General features: G+C 43.5%; 1 protein-coding gene across 5 annotated transcripts in view; it reads right to left on the minus strand.

Moving 5' to 3' along the window:
• The window catches only part of CIT (citron rho-interacting serine/threonine kinase), a 174,613-nt gene extending 155,649 nt beyond the window's left edge, over nucleotides 1-18,964 (minus strand). For 2 of the 5 annotated variants that reach the window (XM_056529852.1, XM_056529823.1), the window contains exons 1-5: nucleotides 18,828-18,964; nucleotides 7,463-7,560; nucleotides 5,137-5,284; nucleotides 2,394-2,569; nucleotides 536-637 (exon numbers count right to left, since the gene is read on the minus strand). In XM_056529852.1, coding sequence (XP_056385827.1) covers nucleotides 536-637; nucleotides 2,394-2,569; nucleotides 5,137-5,284; nucleotides 7,463-7,558 — 522 coding nt within the window. In that variant the 5' untranslated portion in view covers nucleotides 7,559-7,560; nucleotides 18,828-18,964. The other 3 variants (XM_056529836.1, XM_056529829.1, XM_056529844.1) reach the window with 3 other exon arrangements.
• Between the last annotated feature and the right edge of the window lie 8,754 nt (nucleotides 18,965-27,718).

The raw sequence follows: 27,718 nt of genomic DNA on the forward strand, positions 1-27,718 counted from the left end.
TCTCTGTAAAGAGAATGCATGGCTGGCTACAGTCCTGGTAAAATCCGCTCCTGTCATAGATTGGTTGTTTGTGGTAGACAACTCCTTTAAGCAAGTCTTAACTAAGTAGTTTTGTGTATTTCTGATAAATCATCAGATTACTTCAGTATCAAGAACTTCTATGCTGTCCACACATTAACAATAATAGCTGAAGAATATATGTATGTATATATACATATATGTGTTCTCCTCGGAGAGTTTAGGTGAAACACCAACCTTTTATGTTCAATAATTATCCAACGCTGTGAAACATTGAGTCAGAACTGGATACAATTTTCTAAGTTAGTATACCTTTTATGATTCTGTTTTTCTATTCTATCTATTTCTATTGATAGTATTATTTGTTACCTTTCTATGTTGTAAATTTGAAAACCCAATAAAAATATTTGAAATATAAATATATGCTGTGCACACAATTTTACTCCATGAGTAAATACAATTTCTATTCAACCTTTAGTAGCTATTGAATTCTGTATTCATTTGGTATATTACTTACTAGGTAAAGGTGCTCCCTATCCTGGAAGGCATAGTGGAGCGTGGGTATCCATGGACTATTATGATTACTTAATATATTTCGTTCTTCTTCAAAAAAAGAAACCTAAAGAAAATAGACAGGTATGAGTACACTTCTAAAATCATATTAAAACACATTAAAGGTCTTTTGACACATACGGTATCCTGTGCAGATTTGATGTGCAGGATTTGAAGCTGTGTTCAGTCATTTAGTTTACATCCTGCATATTAAATCTGTGCAGAATACTGTATGTGTAAATACACCATAAATTTTTTTTTCAAATCAACTGGTTCCATAAAGTTAAACAAATTTGTTAATTACTTCTATAAAAAAAAAATGTATCATTCCAGCATGTATCAGCTGCTGTATGTTCAAGAAAGTTGAGTTGTTCTTTTCAGTCTGACCACGGTGCTCTCTGCTGACAGCTCTGTCCATATCAGGAACTGTCCAAAATGAAGCCAGAACTGATCCCATTCATTTAAATGGGACAGATCACAGTAAACCGGCATCTCAGTTTAGACGCCGGATGATTGGACTCGCCAGACCGGCACAGACAGGGGAATGCATCTTGCTGTGTTCCCTTGTACAGTGATCACAAACAACGCCGGATGATGCACAACTGATGCACTTCTGGCATTAGTTGGTGCATCAGTTGTGGCAATTTTCACCCAGTTTCGCCGGAGCCGGATATTTGCAACTCTAGCCTAAGCCTTTTGATTTTCAACAAGGCCTTAAACCATTCTGTAGGCTGGGAAAGACCTATAATAAAACCGTTCACATCATCATAGTCAAGTCTGGACAAAATGATGAGTGGCATATCCTCAAATCCCAACTAAGCAGCCATCATAATAAAGCTCCCCACTCTACTACACTCTATAATATGATAACAGCAGTCTGGCCAAAAGACATGGACTATGTCAGAGATAACATTCAATTCAGTACAAAAGAAAGAGAGAAAAGTTGACAACCTAACCAATGGTGTGCATTCACTTAGGTTGTCAACTTTTCTCTCTTTTTTTGTATTGTCTTTTTTGTAATTTCGACAACCGTGTTTGCACCCACAGTTTAATACCAGCGGTGCCCATCTTTTCTTTTTGCAACATTCAATTCAGTACACTCATCAAACCACTAAACAGTTTCTCAATTTTATATTTCTAAAAACTTAAGAGGTTAAATGACCAGGCAAGTGACATTGAACATCAGCTGCAGACAGCAGTCAGCAACCACTGTGCATGGAGTGGACTTAGTTCCAGAGCCCCCTCGTTACTGCCCCACCAGACATTTGATGTACATGCACGTCCTATGTTGGGATGAACTGGACTTAAGGTGTAACTGTAGTTTGAACAAAAGAAAACTTCTGACACATCATAAAGATATGTCAATGTTTTGATCTTTTAAGTGGTTCTGGCCAAGACCAGACCCTGACTATTCACTAGAACAAATGGTAAGAAGCTGAACACTTTCTCTCCCTGCTGTCACCTTGCTGCTGTAAACATGTGCTATAGAAAGTCTATGGAGCCTGTCTCTTTCAGCGAGGAAACATTAGGGAGAGAAAGTACTCAGTAGAGTCCTTCTCTCCGTTTATTCTAGTTATTAGTGGGGAATTTGCACTCAAACTAATCCACCCCCAATCCAAGTTTATTATGTTTATCAAGGTTTAAATATTAGTAACACTTTTAATAATTAAGAACATATACATGCTATAGATTTCCAGGAAGTATTGCACAAGTGATTTCAACCCAATTTAATGTTTACTGTATATTATTGTTGTGTGCAGGGAAAGTCAATCCTGAGGTAAATACTACCATTACACAGAAAAAAAGATAAAACTACTAAAAACCTGCTCTTGAGCCAGAAGTGCTTTTTTCTTCATCACTTTCATAGCAAATATGTCTCCTGTAACCTTCTCCTTGACAACGTGTACGTCTGCAAAGTGACCCCGTCCAATTACATTCTTAACATCAAAATCCTTAGTGCTGGGCTGAAGCTCCCGTAACTCTGCAACAGTTTCTGAATCTGGGGACAAAAAGTATAAATAACTGTATACAGAAAATTGTTACCAGTCTTCTTTGTCATCTGTTTAAAGGAAAACTGTCATCCTGTTCACCCACACTAAACACAATAAACTGGTTTATAGTGTGGATGAACAGGAGAACGATGCAGGGTCAGTGAGTTAAATACGTACCTTCAGTCCGGTGAAGTGTCCCTCCAAAGGTCTGCTTTTATCTTCGATGAATTGTGCACTGGAGGCCGGCCCCCAGGGTGAATTTCAATATTCATGGTCGCTAGTCACATGAGTACTTGCACCTACTGAACTCGTTGACCCCACATCAGCTTCCTGTTCACCCACACTATAACCCAGTGTATTGGGTTTAGTTTGGGTGAACAGGATGACCATTTTCCTTTAAATGGCCCCTGTCAGATATAAAAACTTATGTTTTACATCTTGGCAAAACAGTTTTTCTAACATACTTCTTTAATAAAAATTTCACATTTTATTAAAGAAAACTGCCTTTGAAAAACTCACAACTAGGGGTCCCCATAAATGCTGGGACACTGATGAGTCCAACAGCAGCATAAGCGTGTCCAAGGGTCATGGACACAAGGTGGCTGATTGACAAGGCTACATGAGGAACACAGCTTGCAGCAACACTGCAGTAACACAGAGTTTTACCAAACATGTGCTCCCAGCTGTTGCAAAACTACAACTCCAAGCATGTCTGGACAGTCAAAGGATATCTGGGCATGCTGGGAGTTGGAGTTTTGCAAAAGCTGTAGGCACACCAGTGTACTTTTAGAACTAAACCTTTGCACTAATTTAGGAAGATGTAAGTTATGCACTCACCATATTGTCTTTGGTGGAGTACAGGAAATCTCCAATACTCATTGTGTGTGTATACAGTACAGACCAAAAGTTTGGACACACCTTCTCATTCAAGAGTTTTCTTTATTTTCATGACTATGAAAATTGTAGATTCACACTGAAGGCATCAAAACTATGAATTAACACGTGGAATTATAGACATAACAAAAAAAGTGTGAAATAACTGAAAATATGTAATATTCTAGGTGGAAAGTGTCCCCAAGTGCAGTCACAAAAACCATCAAGAGCTACAAAGAAACTGGCTCACATGCGGACCGCCCCAGGAAAGGAAGACCAAGAGTCACCTCTGCTGCGGAGGATAAGTTCATCCGAGTCACCAGCCTCAGAAATCGAAGGTTTACAGCAGCTCAGATTAGAGACCAGGTCAATGCCACACAGAGTTCTGGCAGAAGACACATCTCTAGAACAACTGTTAAGAGGAGACTGTGTGAATCAGGCCTTCACGGTAGAATATCTGCTAGGAAACAAGGACAGGCAACAAGCAGAAGGAATGGACATTAGACCAGTGGAAATCTGTGCTTTGGTCCGATGAGTCCAAATTTGAGATCTTTGGTTCCAACCACCGTGTCTTTGTGCGACGCAGAAAAGGTGAACGGATGGACTCTACATGCCTGGTTCCAACCGTGAAGCATGGAGGAGGAGGTGTGATGGTGTGGGGGTGCTTTGCCGGTGACACTGTTGGGGATTTATTCAAAATTGAAGGCATACTGAACCAGCATGGCTACCACGGCATCTTGCAGCGGCATGCTATTCCATCCGGTTTGCGTTTAGTTGGACCATCATTTATTTTTCAACAGGACAATGACCCCAAACACACCTCCAGGCCGTGTAAGGGCTATTTGACCAAGGAGAGTGATGGGGTGCTGCGCCAGATGACCTGGCCTCCACAGTCACCAGATCTGAACCCAATGAAGGCAAAAGGGCCAACAAGTGCTAAGCATCTCTGGGAACTCCTTCAAGACAAAGACCATTTCAGGTGACTACCTCTTGAAGCTCATCAAGAGAATGCCAAGAGTGTGCAAAGCAGTAATCAAAGCAAAAGGTGGCTACTTTGAAGAACCTAGAATATGACATATTTTCAGTTGTTTCACACTTTTTTGTTATGTTTATAATTCCACATGTGTCAATTCATGGTTTTGATGCCTTCAGTGTGAATCTACAATTTTCATAGTCATGAAAATAAAGAAAACTCTTTGAAAGAGAAAGTGTGTCCAAAGTTTTGGTCTGTACTGTATACACAGCATAACACCAGAGAGGAAAGGGTTACAGAGTGAGGCAGCCAGGCTCCCAAGAGCAGTGAGTCAGCAGAGTGATGGAGGGGGAGGAATCATCACAGTTAAGGCAAAAGAGGGACACGCCCCCTCCCTTTGACAAGATGAAAAAGACATTGAACAGCTGTAATATGCAATTTTTTTAATCAAATATGGGTGATAGAGACATACAACATGTACATGAACAGGATGAGGTACTGAGAAACATATAATAGTTTTGTATTTTTTTTTTTGTGGGATCTGATGCTTTAACTGTATAATCATCAAAACAATTATTTTCTCTAGACCATCGTTAGAATGATTGAAAGCAGAGCTCTGAGTGGTTGTTATGGGTGACATCACCTATTCTCTAGTTACACCCATTCCCCAGTTGCATAGTTTTTATAAATGAGACCCTTGTATTACAAAGGAAACAGAACCAAACTTACATTTTTTGACAAAGTTAGATACATGTTTAATCTTCATTAAGGTTGGACTGTTGCATTCCTCAAAAAGGACAAATAAGGAATCAAGAAGTCCTTCCCTGGTTAGAGTAGACAGTTGTTGTTGTGAAGGGAACTGGCATGATGATTTTCCCTAGAAAGAAATATAACTTGATAAAGGATTACAGAATTAACACTAATAAGCTGAGCTATGTAGATACTGCCAGCAATCCTTTTGTGAAGAGGTAGGCATACTGTACCACCTCTGCTTCCTCACTGCTGCCAAGCCTTCCAGCCCCCGCTGCAGTTCTTTTCCTTCTGATGACATTTCATGCCAGCAGGAACTAATGAGTAGACACTAAACGTCACCAGAAAGAGGAAGAGGACCGCAGTAGGGATCTGAAGATTTGGCAGCAGCGGGGGAGTGGAGGAGGTAAGTATGCAGGCTTATCTATTTAGAGAAATTTATTTTCCCTGTAAATCCCCTTAAATATTATCATAATGATACTGACCCAAAGAATGAAGTTAACAATTAATTAACCAACAAAAAATAATAAAGGTGCTCAGCTAAAACACAGTAAAGCAACAGCAATTTTTATAGAAGAAAAAACGTAGCTGCAAAGTTTATTAGCGATTTTATGTTCATGGGGAGAGAAAAAAGCTGACTACAGGTAATATGGCAACTGCCGTTTCACGGTTCCCTGCGACCTCTAGCCTGACGAAGCGGAGAACAGGAAAACAGCTGTTGCCTTATTTCCTGAAGTCAGCTTTGGCTGATCTTCTTAAACTCAAAGATGGAGATTTATCAAAACCTGTCCAGAGGAAAAGTTGCTGAGTTGCCCATAGAAACCAATCAGATCGCTTCTTTCATTTTTTTCAGAGGCCTTTTCAAAAATGAAAAAAGCGATCGGATTGGTTGCTATGGACAACAGGACAACTTATCCTCTGGACAGGTTTGGATAAATCTCCCCAAAGAGTAGATAAGTATGAATTCAGGAATAAAGTTTTGAAGTACTTTATACAGGTGAGTAACGCTACTTTTTTTCTTGCTCTATAAAAACCATGGAGGCAGATTAGCAATAGATTATAACTCATAGGAAACTCTTCTCTAAGAATTATACATTAAAATAGAGTAGTACCAGCAGTCCTGCCTCACACTATATTATATTCTGTTATTCTCCTCAACTAACAATGACATTTCTTTTGGCAAATATCAGTAAAATAGTTTATATTCTTTAATGAACCTTAGCATTAAGGTTTGTTCACTTGGGCAAAAATCATTTGTTTTTTGTGCATTTCTCTCAGCATCAAGACAGCATGGTCCCCTTAACAACGCAGGAAGTAAATGTACTTCCTGGTGAGGTGGAACTTAATGCACCAGGACGTACATTTACATCCTGTACATCACCGCGAGCATCGGAGCGATGCTCGGGTCATGAGTGGCAGTTCCTGGCTGCTGATAGCAGCCAGGGACCTGCCAGTAATGGCGGACATCCGCGATTGCGCGGATGTCTGCCATTAACCACTCAGATGCCGTGATCAATACAGATCACGGCATCTGCAGGAGTGCGGTCAGAAAAACGCATGCTCGGATCATCCGCAGCGATCTGATCATCTGTAATGGCGGACGAAGGTCCCCTCACCTGCCTCCGTCCATCTCCTGCTCTGGTCTGATATCGAGCAGACCAGAGCAGAAGATGACCGATAGCACTGAACAGTACTAGCAATAAAATGATTGCTATAAATTGTCCCCTATGGGGGTCTATTAAAGTGTAAAAATAAAAGTTAATAGTAAAAAATAAAAGTAAGAAAATTGGAAAAATCCCAGTAAAAATGTAAATTGTCCGTTTTTCCAAAATGTATAAAACATTTTTTTTAAACATATCGGGTATCGCCGTGTGCGTAAATATCTGAACTATTAAAATATAATGTTAATTATTCCATACGGTGAACAGCGTGAATGTAAAAAAAAAATTTAAAAAAAATTCCAAAATAGCTGCTTTTTTATAACATTTTATTACCAAAAAAAATTATAAAAAATGTATTAAAAGTTTTATATATACAAATGTGGTCTAAAAAAAATTTACAGATCACGGTGCAAAAATGAGCCAAGATGAAAAAAAATAAATTGAGTCACTTTTCAGTGTAGTTCCACATAGAAGCTTTTATTAAAATGGGTTTCATAAAAAAAGAAGAAAAAAAAACATCAAAATCCACAGGGCAGATTCAACACTGATTTTGAGGTAGATTTTTAGTTGAATTTTATCTGTAAGAACACGCCTGTACTTTCAGATTATAGAAGACATAAAACAAATGTATACAAGCGTATAACCTGTAAAAAGTTATGAAGCCGTGTAGCTCTGCTGGTGAGAGGCTCCGATGACAGAATGTCTGCTCCACCGCGGATTCCAACTTTGAATTTCAACATTTCTGCAAAAAGAAGTCACATTATAAAGGTTACATTTTGGACCTTTTTCATGTTTGTTGGACAATGTAAGTGATCACAGCTGAACCACAGGTATTTTGCATCCACTTAATGCAGAAGGGTCTCAAAAATCTACTAAAAAAATGTGTTCACACGAGCGGATTTCGCTGTGGATCAGCTGGTGTAGGCCACTCTATGCTGTCTTTACATGTGCCAGCTCGTAGTGGCAATACGCCGCTACGAGCAGACACACTGCGATGTGCGAGTCGCAGTATACTCGCACATCGCGGGAGCTCTCTGCCTAGCTCAGAGCAGGGAGAGTGGCTGCGATGTGCGAGTACGCCGCGCACATCGCTGCAGTGTGTCTGCTCGTCACGGCGTATTGCCGCTACGAGCAGGCACATGTAAAGACAGCGTAGAGCGGGCCTTCACCAGTGGATCCGCAGCGTCAAATCTGCTGTAAATCCGCTTGTGTGGACGTACCCTTAGGCCTCTGGGATTTCTTCTGCTTTTCTTATTGTAGTGCCCTTGGTGAGCTGAGTACAGTATGTAGACAGTAAATGTGTATATTAGAGGGATTTTATGGGAGTTTTTTTTTTTATTGATGGTCTGTCATCAGGATAGGCCATCAATATATGATTGAAGGGGGTGCTGACACCTAGTACCCTGATGAATAGCTGTTGCCAAGAGCCCCGATGTCTGCACCATACAGCGAATGGAGACAGAAGCAAACAGCTCCATACATTGTGTAGTGGTTGTGCTGGGTAATTGATTGGAGCTCAGTTTCAAAATAGCTTTCATCCACCTTATGCAATTTTCCTGAGTGTGCTTGCATATACTGCTAACATAGGGCACCGCCTTAGGCTACAGACTTCCACAGTGTATTTAACAGCATTCACCTGTTGTATGGACTAAGGAAAGCTCCTGGTGCATATACATCAGTCCAATTCCCTCAACATAAGCTAAAAGGAGCATCTTTTCAGCCTCCATGGACCACTATACATGGGGATACTGTTATTTTATTGTATGACAAAGGATAGCAGGGAGCCTATGCCTTACCAATGTCCAAAAAAAATGAAGTAGAACCGTGCGTAACAGTGTAAAAAGAGCATAAGGCCTCTTTTTTAATGTGGATTCTATGTCTGAATCTGTGTGAAAACTGTTTTTAAAGGAAATCCCTATCACAGTTCACACTACAGGGCATGTAGATAGAGTGGATAGAGGATACGTTTTTAATAGCTGGATAACCCCTTTAATTCCACATCCATAACAATTCGAGGGTCTGCCACTGATTTAATGGATATATCTCATGGATAAAAGCTTACCCCCTATCCACTGGAACCCCCCGCGATCTCCTGTATGGAGCCCCGGCTCTCACATTGAGCAACATGTCATGACTCCCTCCATATATGTCTATGGGAGAGCCATTGAGTTTTCTTCAGCTCCCCCATAGAAATATATGGAGGGGGTGGGGGTCGTGGCGCACCGCTCAAGGGGAGAGCCGGGGCTCCATACAGGGGGGGACCCCCCACAATCTAAAACTTATTCCCTATCCTGCGGATAGGGGATACGTTTTTATCCATGAGACTACTCCTTTAACAAAAAAATTGACAAATGGAAAAATCTAAGTAGTTGGACTACACACATCTTTCTTCTGTAGTTTAAAACAATATATCAGTCATGAGTCCAGGTTGTCTACTTTACAAAGCATTTCCTAAACTGTATACAAATGTATCCACTTGTCAGGTGACAGCAGGACTGGGTAGATATAGGTTTACAGCCTCTGACTGTAAACAAGAATGTTCTTAAAGAGGTACTCCACTGGAAAACATTTTTTTTTTAAATCAACTGGTGGCAGAAAGTTAAACAGATTTGTAAATTACTTCTATTAATATATCTTCATCCTTCCAGTACTTATCATCTGCTGTTATGATCCACAGGAAGTTCTTTTCTTTATGAATTTTCTTTCTGTCTGACCACAGTGCTCTCTGCTGACACCTCTGTGCATTTTAGGAACTGTCCAGAGCAAGATAGGTTTTCTATGGGGATTTGCTCCTACTCTGGGCAGTTCCTAAATTGAACAGAGGTGTCAGCAGAGAGCACTTTGGTCAGACAGAAAAGAGATTCCAAAAGAAAAGAACTTCCTGTTGATCATAACAGCAGCTGATAAGTACTGAAAGGATTTTTTTATAGAAGTAATTTACAAATCTGTTTAACTTTCTGACACTAGTTGATTTTAAAGAAAATGTTTTCCAGTGGAGTACCCCTTTAATCACTGACCGCACACTAAGACTATGGAATTCCGCTCGTAGATTCCACAGCAGCAGAGTCCCATTGATTTCAATGGGATTCTGCTGTGCACATAGCAGTATTTCCATGTTCCCATGCGGTCCTAGTTTCAGCATGTCAAGCTGCGCCCACAGTCTGCAGAATGTCCTCACAGAGATTTTCCATGCAGGCATTCTGCCATGTGAACACAAGGCATACTATAGGGCTAACACAAGGCATGGGATAGGGCTAACACAAGGCATATGATAGAGCTAACACAAGGCATAGGATAGGGCTAACACAAGGCATAGGATAGGGCTAACAAGGCATAGGATAGGGCTAACACAAGGCATACTATAGGGCTAACACAAGGCATGGGATAGGGCTAACACAAGGCATATGATAGAGCTAACACAAGGCATGGGATAGGGCTAACACAAGGCATAGGATAGAGCTAATACAAGGCATAGGATAGGGCTAACACAAGGCATGGGATAGGGCTAACACAAGGCATAGGATAGAGCTAACACAAGGCATAGGATAGGGCTAACACAAGGCATAGGATAGGGCTAACACAAGGCACAGGATAGGGCTAACACAAGGCACGGGATAGAGTTAACACAAGGCACGGGATAGAGTTAACACAAGGCACAGGATAGGGCTAACACAAGGCACGGGATAGGGCTAACACAAGGCATGGGATAGAGCTAACACAAGGCATGGGATAGGGCTAACACAAGGCATGGGATAGAGCTAACACAAGGCATAGGATAGAGCTAACACAAGGCATGGGATAGGGCTAACACAAGGCATAGGAGAGGGCTAACACAAGGCATGGGATAGAGCTAACACAAGGCATAGGATAGAGCTAACACAAGGCATAGGATAGAGCTAACACAAGGCATGGGATAGGGCTAACACAAGGCACGGGATAGGGCTAACACAAGGCATGGGATAGGGCTAACACAAGGCATGGGATAGAGCTAACACAAGGCATGGGATAGAGCTAACACAAGGCATGGGATAGAGCTAACACAAGGCATGGGATAGAGCTAACACAAGGCATAGGATAGGGCTAACACAAGGCATAGGATAGGGCTAACACAAGGCATGGGATAGGGCTAATACAAGGCATAGGATAGAGCTAACACAAGGCATAGGATAGGGCTAACACAAGGCATGGGAGAGGGCTAACACAAGGCATGGGAGAGGGCTAACACAAGGCATGGGATAGGGCTAACACAAGGCATAGGATAGAGCTAACACAAGGCATAGGATAGAGCTAACACAAGGCATAGGATAGAGCTAACACAAGGCATAGGATAGAGCTAACACAAGGCATAGGATAGAGCTAACACAAGGCATAGGATAGAGCTAACACAAGGCATAGGATAGAGCTAACACAAGGCATAGGATAGAGCTAACACAAGGCATATGATAGAGCTAACACAAGGCATGGGATAGGGCTAACACAAGGCATATGATAGAGCTAACACAAGGCATAGGATAGAGCTAACAAAAGGCATGGGATAGGGCTAACACAAGGCATAGGATAGGGCTAACACAAGGCATAAGATAGGGCTAACACAAGGCATAGGATAGGGCTAACACAAGGCATAGGAGAGGGCTAACACAAGGCATAGGAGAGGGCTAACACAAGGCATGGGAGAGGGCTAACACAAGGCATAGGATAGGGCTAACACAAGGCATAGGATAGAGCTAACACAAGGCATAGGATAGAGCTAACACAAGGCATGGGATAGAGCTAACACAAGGCATGGGATAGAGCTAACACAAGGCATGGGATAGGGCTAACACAAGGCATGGGATAGAGCTAACACAAGGCATAGGATAGAGCTAACACAAGGCATAGGATAGAGCTAACACAAGGCATAGGATAGAGCTAACACAAGGCATAGGATAGAGCTAACACAAGGCATAGGATAGAGCTAACACAAGGCATAGGATAGAGCTAACACAAGGCATAGGATAGAGCTAACACAAGGCATATGATAGAGCTAACACAAGGCATAGGATAGAGCTAACACAAGGCATATGATAGAGCTAACACAAGGCATAGGATAGAGCTAACACAAGGCATATGATAGAGCTAACACAAGGCATATGATAGAGCTAACACAAGGCATGGGATAGAGCTAACACAAGGCATAGGATAGAGCTAACACAAGGCATAGGATAGAGCTAACACAAGGCATAGGATAGAGCTAACACAAGGCATAGGATAGAGCTAACACAAGGCATAGGATAGAGCTAACACAAGGCATATGATAGAGCTAACACAAGGCATATGATAGAGCTAACACAAGGCATGGGATAGAGCTAACACAAGGCATAGGATAGAGCTAACACATGGCACGGGATAGGGCTAACACAAGGCACGGGATAGAGCTAACACAAGGCATAGGATAGGGCTAACACAAGGCATGGGAGAGGGCTAACACAAGGCATAGGATAGGGCTAACACAAGGCATGGGAGAGGGCTAACACAAGGCATGGGATAGAGCTAACACAAGGCATGGGAGAGGGCTAACACAAGGCATGGGAGAGGGCTAACACAAGGCATGGGATAGAGCTAACACAAGGCATGGGAGAGGGCTAACACAAGGCATAGGATAGGGCTAACACAAGGCATGGGATAGGGCTAGCACAAGGCATAGGATAGCGCTGGAGACAAGAATGGAAATGGGTAGCCCATAGTGACCACAGCTCAGCTTTCCTATTTTAACAATCTCTGGGAAATTAAAAGCTGAGCTGTGATTGGTTGCTGTGGGTAAATAACTCCTGTTTTTGTTTCCAAAAGAATGATAATCATAGGGCTATACAGCAACATTAGTTAGTTGACAGAAAATCACATCTAAGTTGCACAACCAAATAAAAAATCTTTGGGGGAGATTTATCAAAAAAACTAATTTACAGTGGGGATTTGGCTATAAAAAACCATAGCAAAATCCTAAAGAAGTCTCAGGTCCCAGTCACACACAACTTGTAATGCGGTCAATAGTGGCAAAATCTCATGCAACCATAAATCCTTCATGAGTACTCAGAAGCTGAAGATGTAGCAGGAACCCTGGGATAACACCTTCCTTTCCTGGAAGAAGGATGGCATCGCCATGTGCATTGGGGTGATGTCATCACACAGTACCTGCTACGTCTTCAGTTTATGGGTATGCTTCATCATCTCGTCTATGTTATCTGTTATCTAGATTGAGGGAGATCTATCAAAACCTGTACAGAGGAAAAGTTGACCAGTTGCCCATAGCAACCAATCAGATCGCTTCTTTCATTTAAAAAAAAAAGTCTAAGCAAAATTGAACAAGCAATTTGATTGGTTGCTATGGGCAACTTTTTCTCCGTACAGGCTGACATGAGAACGTTTTTGGTGCATTGCATCAGTGAACAGTTTCTCTAGCTTGTAAGGCATTAGGGTATTGTGGAACACATCTTCACAGTAATGTACGCACTTATTTTCTATACGATCATTGCGTCACTTTAGATTTACATGAAGATTTTTTTGAGTCTTCTTAGGGTATGTTCACACTAAGGAATTAGAGAGGAATTTCCACTAGTAATTCTGCTCGTTTTTTCCTCTCCAATTCATTCAGCAGTGAAATCCCCATAGAGCTGTGCAGAATTTCTGCCCCTCAGTTCACACTGAGGAATTTCCTCAAGCAGAATTCTGACGAGGAAGTCTGTTCCGCTTGAAGAAAGAACATGTTCTTTCTTTCAGGCGGAATCAGCGTCGTTCTCCCATAGAGATCAATGTTATATTTTTTTTTTGAGTCAGAAGCATTTCCGCGTGGAATTGGCACGGAATTCGTGCGGAATTTCTGCATGAAAAAAAAATAAAAAATGTTATGAATAGAAATACTTGATACTCCTCCTCCGCATGAAACCTGCATTTCCGCGTGGAATTCCGCGCGAAATCGCTGCTAATTCTGAGCGGAAAAAAAAAACAGTGTTTTGGGGCGGAAATCTTCAGCATGATTTCCGCCCCAATTCCTCAGTGTGAACATACCCTTAGTGTCACATTGTATGATTTTCACTGTAAGTCATTATTGCTCACATTTTCTGTATGAAAGTTACATGTATTCAATCACTGCATTTGTTATACAGACATGGCTGTAAATGTTGGCACTCCTAAAAATTTTCTAGAAGTATTTCTCACCGAAAATGATTGCAGTAACACATGTTTTGCTATACACATGTTTATTCCCTTTGTGTGTATTGGAACTAAACCAAAAAGGGAGGAAAAAAGCTAATTGGACATAATGTCACACCAAACTCCAAAAATGGTCTGGACAAACTTATTGTCACCCTTTCAAAATTGTGGAAAAGTAAGATTGTTTCAAGCATGTGATGCTCCTTTAAACTCCCCTGGGGCTAGTAACAGGTGTGGGCAATATAAAAATCACACCTGAAAGCAGACAAAAAGGAGAGAAGTTCACTTGGTCTTTGCATCGTGTGTCTGTGTGTGCCACACTAAGCATGGACAACAGAAAGAGGAGACAAGAATTGTCTGAGGACTTGAGAACCAAAATTGTGGAAAAATATCAACAATTTCAAGGTTACAAGTCCATCTCCAGAGATCTAGATTTGCCTTTGTCCACAGTGTACAACATTATCAAGAAGTTTGCAACCCATGGCACTGTAGCTAATCTCCCTGGGAGTGGACGGAAGAGAAAAATTGATGAAAGGTGTCAACACAGGATAGTCCGGATGGTGGATAAGCAGCCTCAAACAAGTTCCAAAGATATTCAAACTGTCCTGCAGGCTCAGCGAGCATCAGTGTCAGCTTGAACAATCCGTCAACATTTAAATGAAATGAAACGCTATGGCAAGAGACCCAGGAGGACCCCACTGCTTACAGAGACATAAAAAAGCAAGACTACATTTTGCCAAAATGAACTTGAGTAAGCCAAAATCCTTCTGGGAAAACGTCTTGTGGACAGATGAGACCAAGATAGAGCTTTTTGGTAAAGCACATCATTCTACTGTTTAAGGAAAACAGAATGAGGCCTACAAAGAAAAGAACACAGTACCTACAGTGAAATATGGTGGAGGTTCAATGATGTTTTGGGGTTGTTTTGCTGCCTCTGGCACTGGGTGCCTTGAATGTGTGTGAAGCATCATGAAATCTGAGGATTACTAATGGATTTTGGGTCGCACTGTACAGCCCAGTGTCAGAAAGCTGGATTTGCGTCTGAGGGGTCTTCCAGCAGGACAATGACCCCAAACATACATCAAAAAGCACCCAGAAATGGATGGCAACAAACCGCTAGAGAGTTCTGAAGTGGCCAGCAATGATTCCAGATCTAAATCCCATTGAACACCTGTGGAGAGATCTTAAAAGGGTACTCTGGTGCTTACACATCTTATCCCCTATCCAAAGGATACGCCCCTCAATGCAAGCCTACGGGAGGGGGTGTGATAGCTATCATGCCCCCTCCCGTAGGCTTGCATTGAGGGGCGGAGCGTGACGTCACACGCCGCCGGCCCTGCGGTCGACCGTAATCAGACCCGGAGCGAACGTGCTCCGGGGACTGATTACAAACGGGGTGCCGCGTGCATGATCACGGGCGACCCCAGCGGCGGGACTCCCGCGATCAGACATCTTATCCCCTATCCTTTGGATAGGGGATAAGATGTGTAAACACCGGAGTACCCCTTTAAAATTGCTGTTGGGAAAAGGTGCCCTTCCAATAAGAGAGACCTGGAGCAGTTTGCAAAGGAAGAGTGGTCCAACATTCCGGCTGAGAGGTGTAAGAAGCTTATTGATGGTTATAGGAAGCGACTGATTTCAGTTATTTTTTCCAAAGGGTGTGCAACCAAATATTAAGTTATGGGTGCCAATAATTTTGTCCAGCCCATTTTTGGAGTTTGGTGTGACATTATGTCCAATTTGCTTTTTTTCCTCCCTTTTTTGGTTTAGTTCCAATACACACAAAGGGAATAAACATGTGTATAGCAAAACGTGTTACTGCAATACTTTTCTATGAGAAATACTTTTTTATTTATTTTTTTATTTCAGGGGCGCCAACATTTACTGCCATGACTGTATACTAGACTGACAGGCTGCCTGGGGTGTTGCTTCTATGTCCCATTGTTAATAGCTTTTTCTGTACTAATAAAGATTGTATATTTTAGGTGTATAAGAGACTTTGTTGGTCTTTTGGTTTTCATATAGCAAGTATGGAGGTTACATTATAAGGTTTAGGCTACTTTCACAGTGCCATTGCGCCCCGACCTTAAACGGCAGTTAGGCTTCTTTTTTTTTTTTCAGCTTTTAATGGCCGTTATCGGGATGGGGGACAACGGGCAATAATGGGTCTATCGGGATGGGGGACAACGGGCAATAATGGGTCCCGATGGATCCCATTTACTATAATAAGTTCCTTCAGGCGCTGTTATTTTGTAGCAGGACTAGCGGGAGAAAGACAGCGCAAGCTGTAATTTTTCTCCAGCTATTTCCCCCGTCTCCCCCAACGGCAGTGTGAAAGAAGCCTAACTATGCCATTCGGGATATAGTATTGTACCACTCACAAGTTATTTTATAATGATTTATATACAATGTCACATTGGCCTTTTAGGCCTCAGTCACAAGGCAGAATTTCTGAGCCGGAAAAAAAAAATTCTGCTTGGAAATTCTGTAAGGGTATGTTCACACCGGTTAAGGTGTGAGCGGAATGTGCGCTTACAAAATCTGCTCCAAAACGCCATTTTTTTTTCTGCGCGGGATTCCGCACGGAATTCACGCTGAATTCCGCGCGGAAATGAAAGGGGATAGGACACACAATAAAATGCGTGAATTCCGCGCGGAAGTGTGGCAGACTGCCAAAAATGTTTACATTTACTTCTATGGAGTTACGAGCCGAATTCCGCATGAAGAAAGAACATGTTCATTCTTCATGCAGAACGGAATTCTGTGACAGAATTCTGCTAGCGGAATTTCCTCAGTGTGAACTGAGGAGAGGAAAGTTAACTACATACTATGGGATATGGCACTGCTGAATGAATTGGAGAGGAATAAGCGAGCAGAATTACTCGTGGAAATTCCTCTCCAAACCCTCAGTGTGAACACACCCTTAGAGTAGACTCCTATTGTTTTCAGAACAATTGTTGGCAGAAATATTTATTCAATTCTTTTTTTGCGGAATCCGCTCAGAAATTAGTTGCGGCTTATGGAGACGGCACATTTCCAAATAGTCCTAGAGCCGGCATGTTCTGCTTGCGCCTGTGGAACATCTGGATGGAAATTCTGACGGGGGAATGGGGCCTCACACTTCTTCCCCAAGCATATGTTTACACAGGCAATGTCCGCACAGAAAATTTCCGTGCGGACATTGCCCTGACATCGAAGGAGCTCTAGGACTGCTCGGGAATGCACCATCTGTCTCATAGGCAGCAATGAATTCTGTGCGGAGTCCGCAGATAGAATAGACATCTCTATTCCTTCTGCGGCCACTGGAATTTGAATTTCCACGACAGAAACATCTGGCGCAGAAATTCAAATTCCGGTGTATGCAGAAAGAATGGACATGTCTATTCTTTCTGCGGACTCCACACGGAACGCACTGCTGCCTATGAGAAATTCTGCTATATGCACAGCGCAGCAGAATCCAACTGAAATCAATGGGACTCTGCTGCTGAGGAGTCTACGTGTGGAATTTGGCATGGAAATTCTGTCATGTGAATATAGCCTTATTTTGTTGCTTGTCTTGCAGCAGTCCTATAAAATAAGAGTATACAGAATAAAATCACTACTGTATGATGTCTGGCCTATTTAACTATAACCACACCACGGTATAGGTTGGAATACCCTTTAAGGTATTCAGGTATTCCAACCTATACCGTGGCGTGGTTATAGAAAAATAGGGGCTGTCACATATTTGCAATTTCCTGGTGTTGCAGCTCAGCTCTATTGAAGTGAATCAGACTGAGAGGTAGTACTATTAAAGTGTACCTGTCGCTTAAAAAAAATAATAATAATAATTTCACATGTCATAGAGACAGGTCAAACGTTTTGATTGGTCAGGGTCTGAGTGTTCGAACCCTGAGCGATCACTAGAATGAGTGAGAATAGCTTAGGGCTGACCGAGACAATACCATAGACTTACATTGTAAGTTTGCCTCGCTTAGCCCATTCTTCTCCTGGCTTATTCTAGTGATCTGTCAGGGTCTGAACACTCAGACCCCAACCAATCCAAACCTTTGACATGTTTCTACAACAGGTCAAAGGGTTTTTAAAGTGACAGTGCGCATTTGGTGACACAGCGCAGACATGTAATGTGAATGAGTCCTTAGATCTCACTAAAGACGTTATAAACTACAATTGTTTATATAGTGAGAAACATGCCGGAAGTCTGGAGTCTACATCCTAGTGTTTACCCAACCAGTGTGCCTCCAGCTGTTGCAAAACTACAACTCCCAGCTGTCCGGGCAGGCTGGCCATTGTGGTTTTGCAACAGCTGTAGGAACCCTGGTTGGGAAACACTATACTAATGTATATTTAGAAGTAAGAACTGACAATGGCGGAGGCTTTCTATACACCCGTGTCCTGCCTGTTCTAAAGTATACAGATTCCGGAGCTGACAGGTTGCCATAAGCTCTCCCTCTAGTGCCTCACACATCCCGGATGCTTCCCGCCAACATGAACCGAACAAATACCGCAGGTGTCATTCACACCAGGTACCGCACTCACCGGACTCCGTTCCTTACCGCCATTAAATTCAAAACACAATGTGAGCGATGTGACGCCACTTCCTGGGCAAGCCTCGCCGGGGCGCTCTGTACCCGCCTGCAACTATAGCTCTTGGTATTAAGCGCGTTTTACGCGTTTCTGGTAGCATACACTTATAGTTTTCTGCTTCCCAGGATTACATGTACTGCCGAGCCTTACAATAGTCTACAGATAATAGGGCGTACGACTCCCGATAAATTGTTCTGCCATGTTTTCCCATAAGAAACATGGCCTTTCCTGCCTCACCGTCAAGCCTCTCACTTCCAGTTTCCACCGCCCTCTAGTGGTAGTCCAGCATAGTGACCAACTGTCACTGTTTTCTGACAGTGCTGGTGTAAACATCAATGGGCGCCTCGGGCTCTGGGGTCCTGTGTAGTCACTTAGGCAGTGTTCTCAACCAGAGTGCCTCCAGCTGTTGCAAAACTACACCTCCCAGCATGTCCGGGCATGCTGGGAGGTGTAGTTGTGCAACAGCTGGAAACACTGTGCTAAGGGTTGTGTCGACATCAGTGTATATCAGCTCTGTATTTTCTTCATTACCTATTGTACACTGCTCAAAAAAATAAAGGGAACACTAAGATAACACATCCTAGATCTGAATGAATGAACTAATCGTATGAAATACTTTAGTCTTTACATAGTTGAATGTGCTGACAACAAAATCATATAAAAATTATCAATGGAAATCAAATTTATCAACCCATGGAGGTCTGGATATGGAGTCACCCTCAAAATCAAAGTGGAAAACCGCACTACAGGCTAATCCAACGTTGATGTTGTGGTGTCCCGGAACAGGACCTGGTCCTGTCCCTTTGTCTAAAGTCCCCTCAGCCAGAGCCTCTCCATGACAATAGGGCTAACCCCTAGCTGCCTCATATAAATTGTATTTAATGTATAAATATGTATATTTAATATGTTATATAGGAATACCTCTGTATATGACCTTAGAGGTCACGTGCCTTAAATTAATTGTATTATGGTTTAAGGACCTCTGGGTCATGTGATACCCAGAGTTCACAGGGTCAGGACTGACAGGTTCTGCTGACCAATGAGCTTTGTCCCACCCCCTTAATATATAAGGGGCTGCTGCCACAAAATTTTCTCTCTTACTCTCTTGTTCCTGGACTTAAAGAAAGCACTTCTCAGCACAAATCATCAATTCAAGCTAGGACCAAAGCCTAAGAATCCGCAGCCACTAAACGTGAGTTATTCAAAGCTGAAATCACTGAATTCTGTGTGACTACTAGAAACTTAAGTCTCATGAAAATATTAGCACGGTGGCTAGCAAACAAAGCTAATTGATTCCGGAGTCCCAGCAAACCTGTGAGGAACCTTTACCACGGTTCTCTTTCTCAAAAGACTGTTCTGTTACATGCTGTTGCATAAAACATACAGTAAAGTTACTTCAAGTTTACTTAATAAAATCTGCTGTGGACATTCCGTTATTTCTCCCTGCCGTTTGTGGGTTGGTTGGCGGTAGGACTATTACATTGAGGAAACCTCACCCTGGCGTCACGACAATTAAGGGTTAACACCAATATACCTTACACTTTCACCAGCACCACCCCGTCACCACAATGTAATGTCCTTAAAACAAGTCAAAATGAGGCTCAGTAGGGGCCTCCACGTGCCCGTATGACCTCTCTGAAACGCCTGGGCATGCTCCTGATGAGGTGGTGGATGGTCTCCTGAAGGATGTTGTCCTAGACCTGGACTAAAGCATCTGCCAACTCCTGGACAGTCTCTGGTGCAACGTGGTGTTGGTGGATGGAGCAAGACATGATGTCCCATAACCTCTGAGGACGTCACACCTAGTAACGAAACATGTTAGGGGGGGCACTGTAAAAGTGTTTTAATATCAGCACTAACACCTTACCATGGCATACACTGCAGGTAGAGATGAGCGAACTTACTGTAAATTCGATTCGTCACAAACTTCTCGGCTCGGCAGTTGATGACTTTTCCTGCATAAATTAGTTCAGCTTTCAGGTGCTCCCGTGGGCTGGAAAAGGTGGATACAGTCCTAGGAGACTCTTTCCTAGGACTGTATCCACCTTTTCCAGCCCACCGGAGCACCTGAAGGCTGAACTAATTTGACGCAGGATAAGTCATCAACTGCCGAGCCGAGAAGTTCGTGACGAATCGAATTTACTGTAAGTTCGCTCATCTCTAACTGCAAGTATGCCAGGAAAAAGGGATTACTAGAGAGCACTTGTTAAGCGACTGACACTGTAAACAGATTGGTGTTGGACGTGCTGGGTTTTTAATTCACCTATATACTCACCGTTTGAATTAATTTAACCCCTCCCCGACCTATGACATACCTGTACGTCATGGGTGGCAAGGTGTTCCCGACCCATGACATACAGGTACATAATGAACATTTTTGCCGCTGCTCGTGGAATCCCGCAGCGCCCCCCCCCCCCCCCCCCAGCGATCGCTGCTATCAGCTAGTCAAATCTGACTAGCTGATAGCAGCATTTCGCTATCAGAATACTTAGCAGCGCGGTGTGTGAGTCCCGATCACGGGGATCGGGACACACACCGCTCTGCTAAGTGTCCCTTACCCGTCCCCCGGCGTCACTTACCCGGCCATGCGGTGTCCCGAGCGGTCCCAGCGCGAGCGGCGTCCTCCAGGTGGTCCCGGCGGTGGTGCGTCCCGGCGGTGAGTTTCCGGTAGCAGGGCAGCATCTTTATTGGCAGCAGTGAGATCGCCGTAAAGCGATCTCACTGCTGCCTCTGGGAGTTTCAAAACTGCAACTCCCAGCATGCCCAGACAGCCTTTGGCTTTCTGTGCATGCTGGGAGTTGTAGTTTTGCAACATCTGGAGGTCCACAGTTTGGAGACCACTGTATAATGGTCTCCAATCTGTGCTTTTCCAGACGTTGCAAAACTACAAATCTCAGCATGCTCAGTCTGTCCAGGCATGCTGGGAGTTGTAGTTCTGTAACATCTGGAAGAGCACAGATTGGAGACCATTATACAGTGGTCTCCAAACTGTGGACCTTCAGATATTGCCGAACTACAACTTCCAGCATGCCTGGGCAGTCTGGGCATGCTGGGAGTTGTAGTTTTGCAACAACTGGTGGCACACTAGTTGGGAAACATTATCCGTTTCCTACCTCAGTGCCTCCAGCTGTTGCAAAACTATAACTCCCAGCATGCACTGACAGACCATGCATGCTGGGAGTTGTAGTTTTGCAACAACTGGAGGCACACTGGTTTGGAAACACTAAGTTTGGTTGCAAAACACTTGAAAGTTTATTACTTAACTTAGTGTTTCCAAACCAGTGTGCCGTTGCTGTTGCAAAACTACAACTCCCAGCATGCACGGACAGCCAAAGGGCATGCTCGGAGTTTGCAACAGCTGGATGTTTGCCCCCTCCCCCCAATGTGAATGTACAGGGTACACTCACATGGGCGGAGGTTTACAGTGAGTGCTGCAAGTTTGAGATGGCGCAAATTTTGCGCTGCAGCTCAAACTCCCAGCGGCAAACTTGCTGTGAACCTCTTCCCATGTGACTGTACCCTAAAAACACTACACTACACTTAGACTAACTTAAAATAAAAAGTAAAAAACACTACATATACACATACCCCTACACAGCCCCCCTCCTGATAAAAAATGAAAAACGTCTGGTACGCTACTGTTTCCAAAACGGAGCCTCCAGCTGTTGCACAACAACAACTCCCAGTATTGCCGGACAGCCATTGACTGTCCAGGCATGCTGGGAGTTTTGCAACAGGTGGAGGCACACTGTTTGGGAATCATTGGCATAGAATACCCCTATGTCCACCCCTATGCAAATCCCTAATTTAGGTCTCAAATGCGCATGGCGTTTTCTCACTTTGGAGCCCTGTCGTATTTCAGGGCAACAGTTTTGGGTCACATATGGGGTATCTCCGTACTCGGGAGAAATTGCCTTACAAATTTTGGGGTGCTTTTTCTTCTTTAACCCCTTATGAAAAGGTGAAGTTGGGGTCTAAACCAGCATATTGGTGTATAAAAATTTAATTTTTTACACTGACATGCTGGTGTTGCCCTATACTTTTCATTTTCACAAGAGGGAAAAAGTAAAAGTAAAAGGGAAAAAAGACCCTCAAAATTTGTAATGCTATTTCTCCCGACTACGGAGATACCCCAGATGTGGGCGCAAAGTGCTCTGGGGGCGCACAACAAGGCCCAGAAGGGAGAGTGCGCCATGTACATTTGAGGTGATTTGCACAGGGGTGGCTGATTGTTACAGCAGTTCTGACATAAACGTAAAACAATAAATATCCATATGTGACCCCATTTTGGAAACTACACCCCTCATGGAATTTAATAAGGGGTGCAGTGAGCATTTACACCCCACTGGTGTATGATAGATTTTTGGAACAGTGGTCTGTGAAAATGAAAAATACAGTTTTTCATTTGCACAGTCCACTGTTTCAAATATCTGTCAAACGCCAGTGGGGAGTAAATGCTCACTGCACCCCTTATTAAATTCCATGAGGGGTGTAGTTTCCAAAATGGGGTCACATGTGGGGGGGTACACTATTCTGGCACCATAGGGGCTTCCTAAATGGGACATGCCCCCCAAAAACCCTTCCACAAAATCCCCTTGTCGCTCCTTCCCTTCTGAGCCCTCTACTGCGCCCGCCGAACACTTGACATACACATATGAGGTATTTCCTTACTCGAGAGAAATTGGGTTACAAATTTTAGGGTGATTTCTCTCCTTTTACCCCTTGTAAAAATTAAAAAATTGGGTCTACAAGAACATGCGAGTGTAAAAAATGAAGATTTAGAATTTTCTCCTTCACTTTGCTGCTATTCCTGTGAAACACCTAAAGGGTTAAAGCACTTACTGAGAGTCATTTTGAATACTTTGGGGGTGCAGTTTTTATAATGGGGTAATTTATAACGTATTTCTAACATGAAGACCCTTAAAATCCACTTCCAACCTGAACTGGTCCCTGAAAAAGTACGATTTTGAAAATCTTGAGAAAAATTGGAAAATTGCTGCTATACTTTGAAGCCCTCTGGTGTCTTCCAAAAGTAAAAACACGTCAATTTTATGATGCAAACATAAAGTAGACATATTGTAAATGTGAATCAATATGTAATTTATTTGGAATATCCATTTTCCTTACAAGCAGAGACTTTCAAAGTTAGAAAAATGCAAAATTTTCATGAAATTTTTAGATTTTTTACCAAGAAAGGATGCAAATATCAGTGAAATTTTACCAATAACAAAGTAGAATATGTCACGAAAAAACTATCTCGGAATCAGAATGATAAGTTAAAGCATCCCAGAGTTATTAATGTTTAAAGTAACAGTGGTCAGATTTTCAAAAAATGCCCAGGTCCTAAAGGTGAAAATGGGCTGGGTCATGAAGGGGTTAAAGACATTATAATAAAAGTTAAGTTTTAAAATTAGAGTGAGGAATAAAAGAGGACCTTTTACTCTGTCCTTGTTGGCAGAGTTGCCTTTCTAATCAACGTATGTTAGTCCACCCCTCATTTCTGTCCTTTCTGATTCATAATGATGTCCCAGATGTGCTCAATCGGATTCAGGTTTGGAAAAATGGACGGGCCAGTCCATAGCATCAATGCCTTCCTCTTGCAGGAACTACTAAAACACTCCAGCCACATGAGGTTTAGCATTGTCTTGCAGTAGGAGGAACCCAGGGCCAACCGCACCAGCATATGGTCTCAACAGGAACCTGGGGATCTCATCTCGGTACCTAATGGCAGTCAGGCAACCTCTGGAAAGCACATGGAGGGCTGTGCAGCCCCCCAAAGAAATGCCACCCCATACCATTACTGACCCACTGGCAAACCGGTCATGCTGGAGGATGTTGCAGGCAGCAGAACATTCTCAATGGCGTCTCCAGACTCTTTCACATCTGTCACATGTGCTCAGTGCTTTCATCTGTGAAGAGTACAGGATGCCAGTGGCGAATTTGCCAATCTTGGTGTTCTCTGGCAAATGCCAAACGTCCTGCACGGTGTTGGGCTGTAAGCACAACCTCCACCTCTGGATGTCGGGCCCTCATACCACCCACATGGAGTTTCTGACCGTATGAGTGGACACATGCACATTTGTGGCCTGCTGGAGGTCATTTTGCAGGGCTCTGGCAGTGCTCCTCCTTGCACATAGGTGGAGGTCGCGGTCCTGCTGCTGGGTTGTTGCCCTCCTACAGTTTCCTCCACATCTCCTGATGTACTGGCCTGTCTCCTGGTAGCGCCTCCATGCTCTGGACACTACACGGACAGACACAGCAAACCTTCTTCCCAAAGCTCGCATTGATGTGCCATCCGGGATGAGCTGCGCTACCTGAGCTACTTGTGTGGGTTGTAGACTCCGTCTCATGCTACCACTAGAGTGATAGCACCGCCAGCATTCAAAAGTGACCAAAACATCATCCAGGAAGCATAGGAACTGAGAAGTGGTCTGTGGTCACCACCCGCAGAACCACTCCTTTATTGGGGGGTGTCTTGCTAATTGTCTATAATTTCCACCTGTTGTCTGTTCCATTTGCACAACAGTATTTGTTATTTTTTTGGAACAATTTTGTTCCTGTGAGCGCATAAAACAAAATTTTTCACTTTTCCAAAAATGTCATGACTTTTCAGTCCCTTTGTTTCTGCTCGGCTCTGGAAAGTGCCCCCGTAGACTTTCTACAGCCCCTATGATTTACAGAGGGTCACATCGCACAGACCCTCAACAAACAAAACTTTTGACTAGAGGTGAGCAAATATATTGAAATTAGTTTCAGGTCGATTCGCTAAAATAGATTGCAGGATTCAATTTAGATTTCTACAGGAATAGAGAATCCTATGAAAGGCAATAGTCACAGCTCCTGTACACTGTGCCGTGAAGCAAACACTTGGATGCCTCACCATTCAGTTAACTTTTACTGCATACAGCTTCGCTGCTAACCTCTGCACCTGGCCCAGCAATTGTTAAAGAATACCTCTTATAATCTTGTGAAATGTTATAATCCTCCCATATCACTGCCCCTCATCATAATAACCCACTTCCTTTATTTATATTATTTTTTAGTTCTCTACCTTGATATTGCTCTGTATTTTCTGCTCAGCCTCAGGTTCAGGTTCACAGACTGGGAAGGGGCGTTCACCAGCAGGCGTGACATCATCTGAATCCATACAGAGGAGAACTTCCTCCCTCACTCTGCTACACACAGACCAGCGCAATTCAGTGTGAGATAAGCTATGATTGGATGATTGGTTAAGGCTGCCCACCCCCCAGCACTCCAGACAGCATTTCCTGATTTTGGACTTCTGCCAGGCCAGCAGGAGTCCAAAGTCTGTGCAAGAGGTGGGGGAAATGTCCTCTGGACAAATAGGGAGACACCTAGCGTCAGCTTTTTTAAACACAAATAAAATATAGAAAACTTAATTTTTTCAAACAAAGTACATTAGAAAGATTTTTTATTTACCATAAGGAGTGCAATAGCAAAAATTTGTTTTAATGACAGTGCCCTTAGCAGGGACTCCTGCCTCTGACAGGAGAATTCAATGCTGTTAGAATCGATTTGCTCAACACTACTACTGAAACATTGCTATGGTATGTCAGAAGGTTGTGAGAGCAATGGCTACCTTTTTCTGATTCAGTTAAAGGAAAACTGCCATCAGTGTCTCTCGCACTAACCTGCTGGTGCTGCATGGTAGTGCGGGTGACGCTGATGAAAATAATGTTTACCTTAAAGGGGTATTCCAGGAAAAAACTTTTTTTTATATATCAACTGGTTCCAGAAAGTTAAACAGATTTGTAAATGATTTCTATTAAAAAATCTTAATCCTTTCAGTACTTATGAGCTTCTTGTCACGATGCCGGCTGGCAGGTAGTGGATCCTCTGTGCCAGAGAGGGATTGGCGTGGACCGTGCTAGTGGATCGGTTCTAAGTCACTACTGGTTTTCACCAGAGCCCGCCGCAAAGCGGGATGGTCTTGCTGCGGCGGTAGTGACCAGGTCGTATCCACTAGCAACGGCTCAACCTCTCTGGCTGCTGAAGATAGGCGCGGTACAAAGGAGTAGACAGAAGCAAGGTCGGACGTAGCAGAAGGTCGGGGCAGGCAGCAAGGATCGTAGTCAGGGGCAACGGCAGGAGGTCTGGAACACAGGCTAGGAACACACAAGGAAACGCTTTCACTGGCACGATGGCCACAAGATCCGGCAAGGAAGTGCAGGGGAAGTGAGGTAATATAGGGAAGTGCACAGGTGATCAGACTAATTGGAACCACTGCGCCAATCAGCGGCGCAGTGGCCCTTTAAATCGCAAAGACCCGGCGCGCGCGCGCCCTAGGGAGCGGGGCCGCGCGCGCCGGGACAGGACCGACGGAGAGCGAGTCAGGTACGGGAGCCGGGGTGCGCATCGCGAGCGGGCGCTACCCGCATCGCGAATCGCATCCCGGCTGGAGGCGGTATCGCAGCGCCCCGGGTCAGTGGATCTGACCGGAGCGCTGCAGTGAGGAGAGTGTAGCGAGCGCTCCGGGGAGGAGCGGGGACCCGGAGCACTCGGCGTAACAGTACCCCCCCCCTTGGGTCTCCCCCTCTTCTTAGAGCCTGAGAACCTGAGGAGCAGACTTTTGTCTAGGATATTGTCCTCAGGTTCCCAGGATCTCTCTTCTGGACCACAACCCTCCCAATCCACTAAAAAAAAGGTTTTCCCTTTGACCTTTTTGGATGCCAGAATCTCTTTGACGGAGAAGATGTCCGAGGAGCCGGAAACAGGAGTGGGAGGAACAGATTTGGGAGAGAAACGGTTGATGATAAGTGGTTTAAGAAGAGAAACGTGAAAGGCATTAGGAATACGAAGAGAAGGAGGAAGAAGAAGTTTGTAAGAGACAGGATTAATCTGGCACAAAATTTTGAAAGGACCAAGATAGCGTGGTCCCAACTTGTAGCTAGGGACACGGAAGCGGACATATTTAGCGGAGAGCCATACCTTGTCTCCAGGGGAAAAAATGGGAGGAGCTCTTCTTTTCTTATCCGCGAACTTCTTCATGCGTGATGAAGCCTGTAAGAGAGAATTTTGGGTCTCTCTCCATATGATGGAAAGGTCACGAGAAATTTCATCCACAGCGGGCAGACCAGAGGGCAAGGGGGTAGGGAGGGGGGGAAGAG

The sequence above is a fragment of the Hyla sarda genome, chromosome 1 (assembly GCF_029499605.1).
Source record: "Hyla sarda isolate aHylSar1 chromosome 1, aHylSar1.hap1, whole genome shotgun sequence".
NCBI lineage: Eukaryota > Metazoa > Chordata > Amphibia > Anura > Hylidae > Hyla > Hyla sarda.